Source organism: Rhinolophus ferrumequinum, chromosome 11, assembly GCF_004115265.2.
Source record: "Rhinolophus ferrumequinum isolate MPI-CBG mRhiFer1 chromosome 11, mRhiFer1_v1.p, whole genome shotgun sequence".
NCBI classification, from domain to species: Eukaryota; Metazoa; Chordata; class Mammalia; order Chiroptera; family Rhinolophidae; genus Rhinolophus; species Rhinolophus ferrumequinum.
In genome coordinates, this window is record NC_046294.1 from 61,669,154 (window position 1) to 61,686,879 (window position 17,726).

General features: G+C 35.0%; 1 protein-coding gene across 2 annotated transcripts in view; it reads left to right on the plus strand.

The window, feature by feature from the left end:
* The first annotated feature begins 1,340 nt into the window (after window positions 1-1,340).
* Window positions 1,341-17,726, plus strand: part of LOC117031190 (Putative N-acetylated-alpha-linked acidic dipeptidase) — a 46,679-nt gene continuing 30,293 nt past the window's right edge. The window contains exons 1-4 of one of the 2 annotated variants that reach the window (XM_033121605.1): window positions 1,341-1,570; window positions 3,821-3,929; window positions 8,017-8,203; window positions 11,489-11,590. In XM_033121605.1, the coding sequence (XP_032977496.1) occupies window positions 1,453-1,570; window positions 3,821-3,929; window positions 8,017-8,203; window positions 11,489-11,590 (516 nt within the window). In that variant the 5' untranslated portion in view covers window positions 1,341-1,452. Of the gene's footprint in view, window positions 1,571-3,820; window positions 3,930-8,016; window positions 8,204-11,488; window positions 11,591-17,726 lie in introns of those variants that run through there. The other variant, XM_033121606.1, reaches the window with a different exon arrangement.

Consider the following 17,726-nt stretch of genomic DNA (forward strand, 5'->3'; position numbering starts at 1 on the left):
AAGGAGCTTAAAATCTGAAAGGAAATAAAACAATAAAAATTGTAACAAAAGGTTAACAACTAAAATGAAAGAAAAAGAGAGATCAGTGTAATAGTATCAGAGAATGAATGAACATTTTCAGATGTTATAGAAAGGATTCCTCTTCGCCTCATGGAGCTTACAGTCTAGTGGCGAAGACATACCTTTTATAACTAATATTATAAACACATTCCACATGGTAGGCACTGTGTTATGTGCTTTACATGAATTATTTCATATACTTTTCAGGACTTTCCTCCAAAGAATTTAAAATCTCTAGGTGGTTATGCAAGCCACACTAGGTTTTTCTGTTGTCACTTTTATTATGATTTCGCTTTTACAGATGAGGAAACTCAGATTCAGTGTAGTTGTTTAACTGCCCCTCAAAAAACTGGCACATATTTGCTTTGAAAACCATTAGATCACATTATATGTCCTTCTTCAACTACGGAGGAAAGATGGGAGATGACTTGTCATATAAGGACTCGTGGAAGAAGAATAATGCCGAACATAGTTGGATACTGTTTCTCTTGATTATAATATTTATTATACTACACTGTAACTGCATTCACTTATATATCTTCCCAGATATTGTGATCTTGTTTGACGTCAGGGACTCTATTTTACATACATTTGTACTCATAATTCCTGGAACAGAATATCTATTTAATAAATACACTTTCAATGAATGAATGATTGAACTGAAGAACTGGCCTTCAGAAAGTTCCAGCATTACTTCTTTCGTAATGGTTTTGGTATGTAAAGGGGGAATGATTCCCTGAAAGTTTATTAATGTCAGTGACATTCGTTAGGAGAAAGGGCACAGTGGTAATTCACACTGACACCATCTTGACTATCCGACACAATGCCAGAACTGAACACCACCTTTTTCTACTTGACCTTACAGATTATAGTGCTATAAGGTATTTAATAGGAATTCAGAGCTGAAAAACAGTTCTTGAGGGATAATTTAGTCTAGTCTAGCAACTAGCCCAGAGCCAGGTCCGTAGGTATTTTCCTAGGCAGACAAAAGAGGATCATTCTATTGTGTTACAGGGGCAATCCTTAACTCTCTCTTTGCGAAATCAGATTTTGGTCTGGGAGTGAAGAAGGCAGAACAGCTTCTAGCTCCCTCCCTCCTTTTTTTTCTTTCTTTCTCCTTTCATTTTTAAATAAACAAGATCTCCTAGAACGTTTCGAGATAAACTTTTCTTGAGCGCCCCTCCAAAGGGGCCGGGTTTTCTTCTTAGGGGACTGCTATTGCCTCCCTCTCGCTGGGATTGGTTGAGAGAAAACTAGAAACAGTTTTAGGGCGGAGAAAGTAGGCGTCGGAGCTGTGAGCGGATTCTAGCTCTCTGGGCAGAAGCATCTAGCCCGCAGCAGGACCGCAGCCTAGGCACAGGTCCCGGGAGGGCCCCGCCGCCCGGAGCCGAGATGTGGAATCCCCTTCACGAAACCGACTCGATCTTTGTCGCTTGGCGTCGCCCACGCTGGCTCTGCGCTGGGGCTCTGGGGCTGGCCACCGGCCTCTTCTTCGTCGGCTTCCTTCTCGGTAGGGGCGCGCTGGCCACACACACACCCGCAACCTCCCGGGCAGTTCCGCGCTTGGCAGGACTCGCGGGCCCACTGCCACGTGGGGTCCCGGGAGCGGTGGTTTGTGTAGGGGGTAGGTAGGGATCCGGCGAGGTAGGTGAGGGTTGCTGGGGGGCAGTGCACGGCAAGGTTCTGGACAAGCCATTGCAGGACAGTCACCCAGGATAAGGGGTAGAAAGAAGGGACCTTGAAACTGGACTTTGGAAGGTCCACCCGCTTGAACCCTTGGAAAAAGTCGTAGGTTTTAGGGCGAGCGGTGGGTCCCCGGTGCAATTAAACCAGGTCGTGCAGGGTGCTTTGCAGGAAAAGACGATTCCGTATTTGGGGCTGTATCTGGTCCTGTGCTTGGGCTGCTTCACGTATGCACTCAAGGTAGACTTCTGGGCATTTACTACTGCAAGGGAGCCCTTTTCTCTCCTCCTCCTTTCGACCTTGGGAGTCAATAATAGACGAACACTTGGGACTTGTCTGATATTGTCAGCCCTCTGAACAGATCTTTATCAGCAGTTCTTTTCCATTGTCTCCTGTGTACTGATTTGCAGACTTCACCTAACTCTTTAAGAAAACCAGGGGTGGCACAGACAAACTTAGACTCTTACATTCTAATTTTGACTCTGCCATTTCGTGACCTTCGACAAGTTACCCAGTCTCTCTTAGCCTCAGTTTGCCAATCTTTATGATGGCGATAATATCTGCAATTTATTGGGACTAGTAAGTGAAGTAGCATCTAAAGTTCCTAGCGCACTATTGGGGGTATTGGCACTTTTCTTTGTTTCTTCTTGATGAGGAGATGCTTCTATTTATAACCTAAGGTACTGCCAGGTAGTTTGCCAGTGCTTTGAATTCTAGATTGCCTTTCTGGGATTTAGAAGACCAGGGCATAGACCTCTCTCCTCTTGCTTGCTGTGTGATCTTGGAGTCAGTAAAAAAAAACTTCTGAGCCACACTCTGCTCATAACGAACATGTGGGTATTAGTTACTACTTAGAGTTGTTGTGGGGCTGACATGATAAGTGCTCAATAAGGACACACTTCAAATTGGTTTTCAATTTTATCAACTGTAAGAATGGGAACTAGCTGGCATGGGGATTAAAATGTTATGTGTCTCTTAAAAGGGCGTTTTGTTATTCCTAATATTGCCCTCAGCCCCATCCTTCTATTCACTGCTCAGGGGCTGACACAGAATTGGTTCTTTATTAGTGTTTATTTTTCACTAGGATCTTTGCTCTCCCTTCCCCCATATGCCTCCCGTCTCTTCATTCTGTTCCTTCTCTTGATCTCAGTTCAAGCATTTCATCTTCAATGTGTTCTTCCTGGACCCACAGGCTAATCCTTAGTTTTATGTACACGTCAAACTGTATTACCATTTGCTGCCAAACGTTTATTTCAATATGCCTATGTGTATGTATGCATGTGATTAATAACTAGAAGGCTCCATGAAAGCTGGCTGGGTGCTGATTTTGGTAACCATTTTATGCCCAGATTATATTTCTTTAAATAAACCCTGTAATGATGCCCTCCTTGCCTCCGTGTAAAAGCCTAACCTCTCTGAGTCATCTGGCTACCCCTTGCTCCTGGCCTGTGTGCACTGTGTGTCGTCCAGAGATGTTGGGCCGATTGTACTTTCATAGTAGTTTTCTTAAGTTGAACGTCTCAAGCCTACCTGAAATGGAAACGTAAAATCTCAGCATATTTTGTTTTAGTTTCAGAACCAGAACAAATTATAAATCTGAGTTTCCTTCAACTCTTTGAAATAATTTATGTACTTGAAATGTATTCATAATTAATTCATTATAAAAATTGACTACAAATGCTTATTCAGCAGAGAGCAGTCACTGGGGATGGAAGCTTTCAGGAGAAAGATGGTGGATCTCCTTTTGCCTTAATTTTCAAGAGATCTTGTTCATCCCCATTAGTTGAAACATGTTTTAGTGCTGATTTCCTCATAAAACATTTCTTAGAATCACAACAATTTTATCATTGAAGTTGGAGAAGAATATATTGTGATTGATTCGTAATTTAAAACTCTGTGTGTAAGATTTTTTTTTCCCGGTGGAAGTATGCAAGATAAATTAAATTTCAGAAAATTTCAGTTAATGCCAGAGGCCATTGGAAATGTATGTTTTTTATATGATAGATACAGCACAATGGAAAAATAGATCCTGTCTACGAGCTCACTTCTGATTCGTATATTTGTATGTATTCTACAGGATGGTTTATAAAATCCTCCAACGAAGCTACTAACATTGTGCCACAGCATAAGATGAAGAAGGCATTTTTGGATGAATTGAAAGCTGAGAACATCAGGAAGTTCTTATAGTAAGCATAAACTTGAAAGCTTATATGGACAATTGGTTGGAAACTCATTACTCTGTTCAGAAGTTTTGATTCAATATTTTATATACAGGAACTGACTTTGATTTATTTTTTAATTTTATTTGTTGAAGATTTTGTATTACATTTCATCTGGAGAGATTATGTATTTCAGCTGAACTTTGTTGTTCTAGATGTTTTAAAGCAGGAGTCAGGAAGCTTTCTGAAAAGGGTTTGCCTTTTTGATCAGGCTGATCACTGTCACAACTACACGGCTCTGCTATTATAGTAGAAAAGAAGCCATAGAAAATACATAAATGAAGAAGCGTGGCAGTTCTGGTAAAACTTTATTTATGGGCACTAAAAGTTGAATTTCATGTAACTGATATGTCACAAAATATTATTCCTCTATATTTTTTTCACCTATTGAAAATGTAATAACCATTCTTAGCGGTGGGATGTACAAAACCAGGAAGTGAGCTGGATTTGGTCAGTGGAACATTGTTTGCTGACTCCTGTTTTAGAGGAAGATAGTATATTCTAGTCAAAAGAGTAAACCTGGACTTCAGAGTCAGACATACTTGAGTTTAAATTCTATCATCTTTGCCTATTGAGAGCAAAGTGTGAATACTTAACTTTCTTGAGCCCTCCTTTCCACATCTGTAAAATAGAGATAATTACATGTTTGTGTTGAGGATGAAATTAGCATATATCTGGACATAGTTTAAAATCTAGCTCTTTGTTATCACTTTGTGAGGCATGTTAATGTCTAACGAGTATGTTGCTTTGTACACCTGAAGCTAATAATAAAATAAAATAAAAATCTAGCTCCCTATTTCCTGAAATAGTTAATTCTAGTGTAGAGCTAAAGAGGTAAATGAGTCAATTTAAAAGTTATTTGCAAAGCAACTAAAAATAGAACACTTGTATAGAATGATTATATATAATTGATTAGACTTTTTAGCTTTTCAAAGCATAAAGTCCTTTTTTTTTAACTAATTGGCTTAATGTATGTGTCCAAATATACTTGAAATCCCATATAGTGATTGAAGGATTCTTTAGTGAATACAGGTGTAACTGTATATAAAAGACAGTTTTACATAAACATAAATATATATGCATAGATGTGCACACACATCATCACATAAACATGTCTATTAATTATGATATAATTAAAATTATGAATAAACATGTGCTAGTGCTCCTCCCACGTCTTTGGAAGAGCCATTTCAAGTGAGAGACTCTTAAGGTTAAACTTTGTGGAAATCCTTCCTCTGCCTCTTGCACTTATTATTTCACTATAATTATGTATAATCGAAATAATGAAAAGGGAGATCTGGCAAGATTTTATATTTACTCCTAGACAGAGCTGCCATCTCTACTTCCTTCTTCCTTTCCTAACCTGTGGCATGGACTAACCAGCAAAGAAGAAAAAGGAATGCCTTTATTTCTCTTTTTGGACGCTTGAGCAAGATCAAAGCAGTCAGCTTCTTGCTCATTCTCCATGGCCCTGACCAAATTCCTCTTAACTCTTCAGAATCCCAGGATGTTCATCATTAACACACAAAAGAAAGAGATTAAGAGAACCCATATTCATTCCTCCAAGGACCGCAGAATCTCCAGGAGCCTTCTGGACTCTCCAGATTTCCACTTTGCCATTTGTCCATCAGAAAGCTTTCAAGTTAATTATACCCATAGGTCGGGAATCATTAAAGACTTGGATCTCATCTTTTATAACCCTTTGGTCTGCTACTAACGATCGCCACTACTTCTAAATTACCTGCTTCTCAGTTGTACCTAGGAGGATTAAGTAGTGGCTGTCTTTTCAGTTTCCCTTAGGGTACAGTGTTCTGTTTCCCTTCAGTTTTGTAAACACCTGGTTGGTCCTCAGATCTGTTTACTATTTGGCATCTCTTTATGAGAGCTGCCCTTTTCCATTCTGTTCTGGAGAACAAGATTATTTTAGGAGAGTGATCTGTATTTGAATACCAGTTCCACCTTTTATTAGCTCCCTTTAATTCATCTAACTTTTAAGATCTGGTCCATCATTTGTAGACCAGATTAAATGTATTAAAGTAGGAATACCAACAGCTCCCTTTATTAATTGAGATAATGTGATGATACGTGGACAATATTGAAACTTCTCTAACCAGGCAGAGATATATAAGCCAATTGTTTTTAATACAACTTGTTGGCTATTTTGGACAAGTTCTAAATTATTACTACTTTTTTTTAAAAAACTTGGTATTCTAGTAGGATCAACAAATCACTGATATATTTCTCAATTGATTAAAACAACAAATGATTTCAGAAATACTGTTTAATATCAGTTATCTAATTGAGCCTCAAATTGTAAAGTAGTGAGATAGCAATAGTCTCCCCATGTACAGATGAGAAATTTGAGACATGGCCAGGATCACACAACAAATTAGTGACCTTATATCATTTTATGCCTATTAATTTATTTATCCTTGGAAACAGATTTATTTATCTTTTTCAGGATCACCTTCGCTCCAAATGAGTGGTGAGTGGGTTCAACCTTGATAGCACATGCGTGTATCCTAGCTGGTAATAACACAACTGTTATAGGGAATCACTCATAATAACAAAGTCCGACAATGAATTTATTTATTTATTTATTTATTTATTTATTTGAGCAGATTCAAGACTCCCCATAGCAATCCTTCAGGAAATACCAATAATCTGCGTCCCCTTTAGTAATGTCACAGTTTGTGATCTGTATAATAGAATAGCAACACATTAGCTAGTTCTCTGCTTCCTTTGCAGGTATACATTGATGAAGGGATAGACTTCTCAGCTACCTTTTAAAAATTGTGTTCTTTTGTTACTATATTTTGCAAATACATATTATAAAACCTATGTAAGGTTTTAATCCCTTAAAAATTTACTGAATGAGGCTTTTAATACTATTTTTGTAAATGCAATTTAAATTACTTTATAAATATAAAAATCAATCATAGAAATTGTGGGTTTTCTCTTTTTTTCTTCTTTTTTCAAATTGAGAGTCATTTTCCTTGGCAGTTGATTCTCCAAATCAAAAATTCAATACACAGAATAAAACATTTGAAATTGGGATCATCATAGCCTTGTTGCCTATTAGTTTTTGTTTGTTTGTTTTTTTGTTTTAATCGCTATAAAGCTGGAAGTGTGTTAATTTTAGTAAAACTTACATATTTAGAACCAGAAATTCATGAAGTTCAAGAAGTTCATGGGCTAGAAATAAAGGTCTTTACATGGTATGTGATGCTTTGTCATTTGGAATTTTCTTCCCCTCCTCCTCCCCCTTAAGAGGTTTAAGTTGAAAATACCAATGAGCTGAATCTTCTGGGAAATAACAAATTTCCAGGAGGAAAAAGTTTTTTAAAAGCACCAATATTTAGACATATTAAATGAAAAATTAGTCTACTCATGAAAATATTTCTAGCAGCCAAAATTTTGGCCTAATTTATTTGTTAAAGATATTTCTGATCAAACTAATTCTCATCATTGATTTTTATGTGTATTACAATGCATGATAGATGGAGTTCAAAACATTCCATCTGAGCTTGTATAAATATGTTCAGATTTCTTCCTTAATGAAGACACTTTATAAATGGTTGCTAATCAAAAAGTTTCTTACTTGATAACTTTCACTATTTAAAAATAAATTATCAGTAACTCTTGGCATGTCACAGCTTGGTATTTTGTGTGAAAATATTTTTTTATATCTTAAATATTTTATATAGTGAAGTAAACAGTAATTCCATAAAAGTTCTAAGAGGCATGGGTCTTAAGGAAAGAATACGACACATCCCTCATATTCTATCCAGAGATACGTCCGTAGGGTTGCATATAACAATTCTCTATAAAGATCCATTTCTCCAGTTTTTCTCTTGAATGAGTACAACTGAGAACATGAAAACTTCAAAATATACTTTGAAAATCTATTTGATGCAACAATCCTACCATGTTGCTTTTTCCACGTATCACATTTCAAAGTATTTTTATGTTAATATGTCTTATTTGGTTGTTGATTTGGGATAAAGGCTGACTAAACATTAATTTCTAACCACTTTCAATTTTTGTTCGCCAGTAATTTTACACGGATTCCACATTTAGCAGGAACAGAAGAAAACTTTCAGCTTGCAAAACAAATTCAATCCCAGTGGAAAGAATTTGGCCTGGATTCTGTTGAGTTAGCCCATTATGATGTCCTGTTGTCCTATCCAAATAAGACTCATCCCAACTACATTTCAATAATTGATGAAGATGGAAATGAGGTAAAAAAAAAAAAAATAGAAAAGAAACTCACCCCTCTATAGTTTTCAGATACCTTTTTATGAAAGAATGTCTGATATATCTCCAATTATTGATATAAATTAGTATTATTGAATCTCATTATCAGTATCAATTTTCTTAGAATGGCTTTAATGTGATGTTGGAAAGAGTCTGAGAAATTAATGCTTGAAACAGTTGCTATTTTTTATTTTTATTATTGTATACTAAACTAAAACATATTAGAGACTTCCAAGCAACTGAAATGGATACATTTTTGATAGGTTCAGACTCTAAAAGATACTGCATAGCTTTGGAGTTGCTAAGAAATTCAGAGATCCAGTGTGCTGTTTGAGCCAGAAGTTTTTTATTGGTACTTAATGATTATATCTCATATGATCACGTGTTCAGCTCTATGCCCAGAACTTGGATATGGGCATTTGCAGAGGAAGAGAATTTGGGAAGAAAGTCTATAGAAATGATACCAACTCTAAAGAATTGACAATCTTGTTTGCAAGTTAGGGCACATGAGAAAGAGAAGACAATACAAGTAATTGAGGTATTTCTTACCATGAAATATATTCAGTATGAAAGCTCATAAAATATAACATATATTTAGTCCTGGTTAGCATACCTTTGTTTTAGAGCTACCATACCTAACTAACATATCCCCTTTCAATCTAGATAGCTTCTATCAGTCCTTTTCTTAGCTGGGGCTTCTAAATTATATATAGCTTCAAATATATCCATCTTGATCAGTGACCAAGCTTGATCAATATTGATAATGTTAAAAATGTACATATACTTAAACATCTATCTTGAGCTATCAGATTTGGAGATTATCTATGTACAATGAGGAAAATAGCAAACTTTTATGTCTGTTTTCCTATTTCACCTCCAAATTTTGACTGTACTTTTGCTTTTATTATTTCATTTCATTATTTTTGCCATTACAAGCATTTATGCAATTCCTAAAGGCTGTCACATAATATAAGCATATCATGTAGAGTGTCATTTTGGAGATTTTCCTGAATGGTGTTAGCTGCCTAAAGCTTCTTAATATTTATAAGTTGTATCATTAGTTCACTTTCATTTTTGTTTTTATCCAAATTATACCTGTACATAATCACAATTCTCCACAAGGTGACTTGTTTCCCCCTATTTCCTTCTTCCCTGAGACACACACACTATTTAACCATGAGTTGATTCTTTTGCTATTTACCTCTATTTCCTTAAATCTCGTGCTTACATTAGTCGTGTTTCAGATTCAGGCATTATCTTTTGACATTGTGATAGTTCAGCTCTATTTTCATTTTTCTATCCCAACTACAAGCACTCTCTTACTCTGTCCTCATCTTCCAGTGCAGTTTAATTATTGTGACTATTCACAGCTGACGTATGTTGTAAACTAAACTGCTGCTCTCCTGCACAACACACACAAGCTCTCCCTGGCACAGACAACAGGTATGATTAGGGTTTTGTAGCTTCTACCAGAAATATTTTAAATATATCCAGACACATTATTTTACCTTTGTTGATGTAGAGATAACATACCATAGAGATTGAACTGTAAATTGTCTTTTTTGTCATAACAAGGAAATAAAAATTTGCAAGCCGGAATTGTTTTAGCTGTGCTCAGAATACCTAATTTGAGGCTATATTAGTGAATTTTGGAAAGGAAACAATGCTCACTCGTATAATAGTCTACCTTTGATAAAGCCGCCCCCCAAAGAGTTATTTCCTTGACCTTGAAAAACTTTTGCTAGTTCTTAGAATAACTCATAAATTTGCTTTAAAATCCACTTGCTCGGTAGTGCTGTAAAATTGAAGATTATTGTAAAGGCAAACCAAGTGAGACAAACTTGAATACTCCTTTTGCTGAAAGACTTGCTGATATAATGACTTTGTTTCTAGATGGATTTTTATTGCAATTTCGTATAGTTTCTCTCATAATCTTTCCCAGTGATTTAGATAAGTTTGTACTCTATGTGGATCAGAGAAAAATGGGAAATATGGGATATGTGAGTGTTTTTGGAGGGTAGTAGTTGATTTGGTTTTATTGTAGGTTCTGTCAGCCTCAGGAGAGGTAGCAAACTAGTGCTCTTGTTAGGACAATAACATGCCAGCCCATATTCACTCCTCAACTTCCAATAATCTTTGTACTACTGCACTGGCCAGCACCTATAGCATAATGTTGAAAAGAAGTGGCAATAGCAGATATCTTTGACTTGATGGGAATGTTTTTAATGTTTCACCATTCATTTTGATATTTGCTCTAACTATATTAGTCAGGAATTGGATCTTTCAATTTCCAAACTACTAAAAGAAATAAAACATTTAAAATTAACCATCCCTCAAAAAAGGGGGACAGGGACGGAGCAAACGAAGCATTAGGGAAAGAAAAGGAAGAGTAAAAATCATATAATAAGAAGGTAGAAATGATCTGAGTACTGTGTATCAGTAGTTACATAATTATAGAATTATGAATTCCCTGGGGCAATTTTTTCCCTCTCCCACTAGCCATCACTTTCTGTGGGACAGGTTTACTTCTAGCTTATCCTTAACCCTAAGGGAGGTTGGTCTTTGAAGACCCCACTTTGATGCAGGTGTCTCCTGTCAGACTCCATCATTTGGACCAGGTCTGCACTTGTCTTTTAACTCCTGGGCCCCTCCCAGGGAGTCCTAGGCTTTGAAAGACCCAGCTAAGGCAAAAGCACACCTTAGTGCTAATCTCAGAATTCCTGCTTTCATGTCATTTTCTTTTCTTTTTTTTTTTTTTTTGGCTCCTGATTTCCTTGCTTTTTCCCTCCCCACCCCCAATTCAGTGATGCACTTAAAAATATAACATTTTATATTTGGCTCAGTGTTTTTAGTTCTTTTCAGAGTGAATGTTGTTCAGTGTGTCTAGGTACTATCAGTTGTGGATCCCCCTAAAATGTAATTTTTATTGAAGTGAATTTAATATTTAATTTGTCCCGAAGGAATTATCTTAGCATTGTTATAAGTGGGTAAGATTACTATACAATGTTACTTTTCATTTGGGGAATAAAATTTTCATCCTAAATCAAAAGCTGGTGCTTATAGATCCCCTCAGGGTCTGTAGTTTATTCATCTCACGGAAGCCTCAAAGCTTCTAGTGAAGTGCTAGGTATTTGATATGTATTCTCGAAATACTGAAGGATTGCTTAACCTTCTACTGACAAAAAAGGTCATACACACTTTTTTTTATTTGATGGTAGTAATCAAACTTTACCTGATTTACTTCTGATTATTGCATTTTGTTTCTCTAGATTTCAAATTCATCATTATTTGAACCACCTCCTCCAGGATATGAAAATGTTTCAGATGTTGTGCCACCTTTTAGTGCTTTCTCTCCACAAGGAATGCCAGAGGTAAAAATCCAATACAATAAAATAAGAATAACAATCAGAACTGCCTCATACATACAGGCAAAAATGAAATGGATATTGATATAAGCCAAATTCACCTTTTTTCCACACTTATGAAATTACGATTTATTAGTAAGAAAAAAATGTATTATTTTGTGTTCATAACATTTTAAAGACAAAATTTATTACAATGAGATGCAGAAATCCAAAATGTACATTTATTGACTTTTGAGAAATGTATGTACCTGTGTAATCCAAACCCCATCAACATATACAATGTTACCATCACTTCAGAAGGAACATTTATGCCCCTTCTCAATTAATTCCACACTCCCCAAGACAACAATTCTCCTGATTCTTTTTTTTTTTTGCCACCATTGATTAGTTTTGTCTATTCTAGAAATTCATATAAATGGAATTGTATATCATGTATCATTTGTGTCTGGTTCCTTTCACTAAGTGTAGAGACTGTGAAATTCACGTTTTAGCGTTTGTTTCTTTTCACTTTACTAAGTAATTTCCATTTTACAAAAATACTATATATCTTACTGTTGTTGTAGAGCACTGATTTGTTTTCAAAGTATTTGAATAAGAAGTGCATTATTGCCATTTTCAGATGAAGAACATGAATGTCCAGCCTAGAAAATGTTATGTGGTTTACTCAGTAAAGCACTATGCATCACTGTCCCTAGATTCTTACACAACACTTCAGTTTTTTAATAAGAAAGCTAAATTTGAAATAGTTGAATATAATTTATTAATGTCTTTTTAAAAAATTATCTCTCCTACTGTAATATTTCACATTGAGTAAATTGAATTTCAGATGTATTGAATGTAGGTGTCTAGGATATAGTCACAACAAATTGCTATTTGACAGTTGGGTATATTGAAGTATCACTTAAAAGAGAGGTAAGGGCTTGGGCGATCATTGAAAACATCCTAAGTAAAAAATTTGCATTTAAATTTGAACTGATATTTAAAAATCTATCTTCACCAATCAAGATGTATAAGGATGTTGTAAAATCAGGCAATATCACATATTTTAATAAGTAAGGTAAAAAATCATGTTATTTTTACTATTTTTCAAAAGTATTTGATTTATTTATTTATAATTTAAAAACTTCACAAATTTAGAATAGAAGAATATTTTCTGTTGGTTGTATGAAATTTACTCCAAATGAATAACATTATACTTGACATAATATTAGAAAAAATCTCCCTAAAAATTAGCACATAAACAGAATGCTTGCAATTATTTAATAATTTCATAATTGACATGAGATAGAAATAAGGAGTATAACAATTGGAAATGAAGAGATAGTATATTTTAGATCTCAGGTGCTCAGGCACATAACCATCATGGGTCCATGTAAAATCCCTAATTTAATTTCTTTCCTTTCCTTTTATCTCTCATCCTTCTCTCAGTCTCATTCCTCTTTTCCCACTCTTTCTCAACCCTTCCCCCATTTATGTCCTCAGCAATGTATGAGGTATGACAATTAAATTCGCGAACTTGTTGCAGCGCTGTTGCTAACCTTTTTAGATATCAGAAGGATTACTCATTATGAATTTGTACCAACTGGACAAACAGTTAACCAAGTTTACTATTTGGAAGTGCTGAAAAGACTGCGTGAAAAAGTTAGACGACCTGAACTATTCGCCAACAATTCATGGCTCTTGCATCACGACAATGCACCAGCTCACAGGGCACTGTCTGTGAGGGAGTTTTTAGCCAGTAAACAAATAACTGTATTGGAACACCCTCCCTACTCACCTGATCTGGCCCCCAATGACTTCTGTCTTCACCCGAAGATAAAGGAAATATGAAAAGGAAGACATTTTGATGACATTCAGGATATCAAGGGTAATACGACAACAGCTCTGATGGCCATTCCAGAAAGAGTTCCAAAATTGCTTTGAAGGGCGGACTAGGTGTTTGTGCTGGTGCATAGCTTCCCAAGGAGAGTCCTTGGAAGGTGACTGTAGTGACATTCAGCAATGAGGTATGTACTACTTCTTCTAGGATGAGTTCGCGAACTTAATTGTCATACCTTATATGTATTCTTGAAAATACATGGCTTTATTTTGTGTTTGATGTATTTTAGACTTACATAAATAGTATTGTATTTTAGCTCTTATTTGATCTCTTACTCTTTTTAATCAAAAGTCTTTTAAAAATCTATCCGTATTTCTTTAGGTCAAGGTAGTTCATTACTTTTCACATCGTCCAATGTTATGTGCTCACCGCATGTAACTTAACCTTTCTCTCAGTGACAAACACATGGTTTGCCTCCAAATCTGAATTACCACAGTGTTGGAGTGAATATGCTCTTACATGTTTCCATATAGACTTACAAGGGTTTCTCTGTGTACAATAAGCCAGGCGTGGGACTGCTGGTTTGTAGGGAATACTTAATTTCACAATGTCCAGACTGTAGCTGTTTATCACTCCCACTGACACTATATGTGTTACTTTTTCCTCATATTTTTATAAACAGTGCAAATTATATAACTTTATAATTTTTGCCCATCTATATGTTTCATCGTTGTTTCAATTATTTAATTTAATTTTTTTATAACAAACAAGGTGCTCATCTCTAAACATATTTATTAGCTTTCTGTTTCTTTTCCATCTGTGAAATGATTAATTACAGCTTTTTCTTTTTCCTGTTGAATGTCCAGCCTTTTTCTTATTAACTTTAGGGTTTTCTTAAATATTTTATTCATCCTATGTAGGTTTAAATATTGAAAATACCTTCTCCTAATTTTCACCTATTTATTTACATTACCTATGTTGTCCTTTATTGAAAATAAATCTTTAATTTTGATACTGTCTAATTGATCTCTATGTTGTTATACTTTGGATCTTCTTGATTAATTCCTTCCTTCATTATTTAAAGTGATATGTCTGTATAACCAGAATATACAAAAATACTAACTAATCCATCTTTATTTTTAAAATAGCATTGATATTACCAGATGAAAGTTAGATATATATGTGGACACATAGTATATAATAGCAGAAAATATAACAAATAAATTTAAATTTAAATAGCCATAAAATATAAAATACACTTTAAAAATCTTAAATTTAAATAAGTATGGACTAATTAAAGAACACTGAAACTTATTGATCAGTGAAAATATTATGTACAAAGAAACAAATTATATTTCTGGATGGGAAGACAGAATGTTATAAGGAGAAACTTTTACCCACATTAGTTTGTGGGTTTACTATATAATTTGTTAAATCCCTAAAATAATTTTTGAACTTTGACAGAATTTTTCCACTCATAAGAGAGTCGTAGAGATTATTAACTCACATCTTTCAAGTAGGCTTACACTATTCCAGATTCGTGGGAAGATAGCAGGGGCATGTGATTCTGCAAGGGATTGTTGTTTGTGTTCAAATATTAGATGAGATTTTCTGGCTGGTGTGCTTCATTTGATTACCTGTAACCCAGCCAGTGGAGTGTTAATTCTTTTTAAAATTATGTATTTCTGTATGTATCTTTAAGATATTTCGGTGTAAATTATCTTTGGATCTACATCTGAATCCTCTGGAGTGTGAAATACTGGGTTTTGCTTTAGCCTATTTGAAATTACTGATTTGACAATGTCCATAAAATATAGACTGATCTAGGGGTCTCAAATTTCAACATGTATCATAATAATCCAGAGGGTTTGTAAACCTCAGATTCGGTTCCTACTCCCTGAGTATCAGTAGGTCCTGGGTAAAGCCTTAGAGTTTGTTCCAACAAGGTCCGAAGTGATGTTGATTCTGAGGGTGTAAGAACCAGTTCTTTGAGAACCACGGGTCTTGCTTCTCATTCTGTCTATTAAAAAGATCAGGAAAAGAGAAGCTTGAAAGAAACAGAAAATTCTAGGCTAACAGTATAAGATTGTATTTATTCCCAGTCATGGAACAATGATACAGTGTAAATTTTACAAGAAGGTCATTGTCTGAAAACAAAGCTTTTTTCTAACTCACAGTGACAACTTGCATATCTATCACACTTGTTTTAATTTTCAAAGTCTATTGCCATTTTTAAACTAATGTTTTCTCCAATCCCTTCTCTGCCGTAATTTGTTTTGTATGGATTGCAGATTATTTAAAAGATAACTATAATTTACAGATATTTGAAAAAGGAGTCTTCCCATAGTTGGTGATATTAAGTAGGGATAAATTTCCAGTAGAACACTCTCCCTAAAATAAAATTCACTGAAATCAAATTGGTTAATTACTCTGTATTCACAGTTAGAATAAGAGTGAACTCCAGAGGGTACTAACAGTGATAAATCAGACATACAGTGCTGTTATTAATAGTGCATTAATATTGATTGGTTTTTGGAAGAAATACAAGAACTAAAAGTAATCCTTTTACTGAAGCAAAGATTCAAATGTCACCTTCTCAACAGACTTCCTCTTTTTATTTAAAATCGCACCCACCTGAGCACCAGTTCCCTGCCTACTCTATTTAACCTTTTTTGAATTTTTCTACAGCACTTATTAATTTAGTTATTAACTTTACTCTTTATTATCTTCATGTGAATCTAAGTTCCATGAAGGACAGGGATATCCCTAATTCATAAAACACTGCTGGACACATAATGATATATCTTCAGTAAATTTGTCAAATGAATCCTAGAATCAGCTTGGAAACAACTTTATTTTAGTATCTGTTATAAATTTGTCGTGCACATGCTATGAGAAATGTAGTAAAAGAGGAAAACAATAAAAAAAATAAAATTGTAGGATATTAGAAATTGTCCAGAGAAGGGGCTTCAAACTAGGGTGTATGAAGACTTTCCAAAGGCAGGCGTGGGATTATTTTAAGGATATGAGTTGCACCATCAATTTCTCAGTGTACTCTTTCATGAAATTGAGAACTAACTTGTGGTGAGGTCCTGCTGGTACTCTGTCCCCACCTTCCTATTTATAGGGATTTTTCTCCTGTTTTACGAATGGAAGACATCATCCACCCATCCTAACACAATATAAAGGGCACCTCTGAGTTGTAAAATATCTCTGGGGCTCTAAACAAATACGAATAGCTGGGTAACAAATGATTTGGAAAGTCAAATGGTTTGCAGTTGAACAAAGTTAAAGATGAGCCTAATTAAGTTTCCAGCCAATATCATTACAATTAACTTGGATAATAGATCAGCATATGATTTTGGGGTTCTAACTTTGAAAGAATTTAAATAATTTAGTGAAGATTTCATAACAAAACTTTTCATTCTTATCCCAAGATTTCTCAGAATTTATGTCTAAAAACAAGAAATGTGAATCAAACTAATGCTGAGTGCTGTCTCATTCTAAAAATAGTCTATTCATTTATAGATCCAAGACCTAATATTTTAACATCCCATAGCATTAAGAGGTATATTTTAAGTAAAATTGTATGCTAAAGTATTCTTTATAAAAGTTTGTACTGATGTTATTAGATTCAATTTGATACTACTAATAATAACAATAACTTACTCCTGAAAATTTTTCTTAACACATACAGCCATATTAAAAACATAAGTATTTATAAAAATTTAATGTATATATGAGATCAGACAATTAAATTCACGAACTTGTTGCAACGAAGTTGCAAATCTTTTTTAATATCAGAGGGATTATTTATTATGAATTTGTATCAACTGGACAAACAGTTAACCAAATTTACTATTTGGAAGTGCTGAAAAGACTTCGTGAAAAAGTTAGATAAAAACAATGTGAACTTTTCACCAACAATTCATGGCTCTTGCATCACGACAATGTACCAGCTCACACAGCACTGTCTGTGAGGGAGTTTTCACCCAGTAAACAAAGAACTATTGCAATACTCCCCCCCACCACCACTCACCTGATCTGGCCCCCAATGACTTCTTTCTTTACCCAAAGATAAAGGAAATACTGAAAGGAAGACATTTTGATGACATTCAGGACATCAAGGGTAATAAGACGACAGCTCTGATGGCCATTCCAGAAAAAGAGTTCCAAAGTTGCTTTGAAGGGTAGACTAGGTGCTGGCGTCAGTGCATAGCTTTCCAAGGGGAGTACTTCGAAGGTGACCATAGTGATATATTCAGCAATGAGGTATGTAGCACTTTTTCTAGGATGAGTACACGAACTTAATTGTCAGACCTT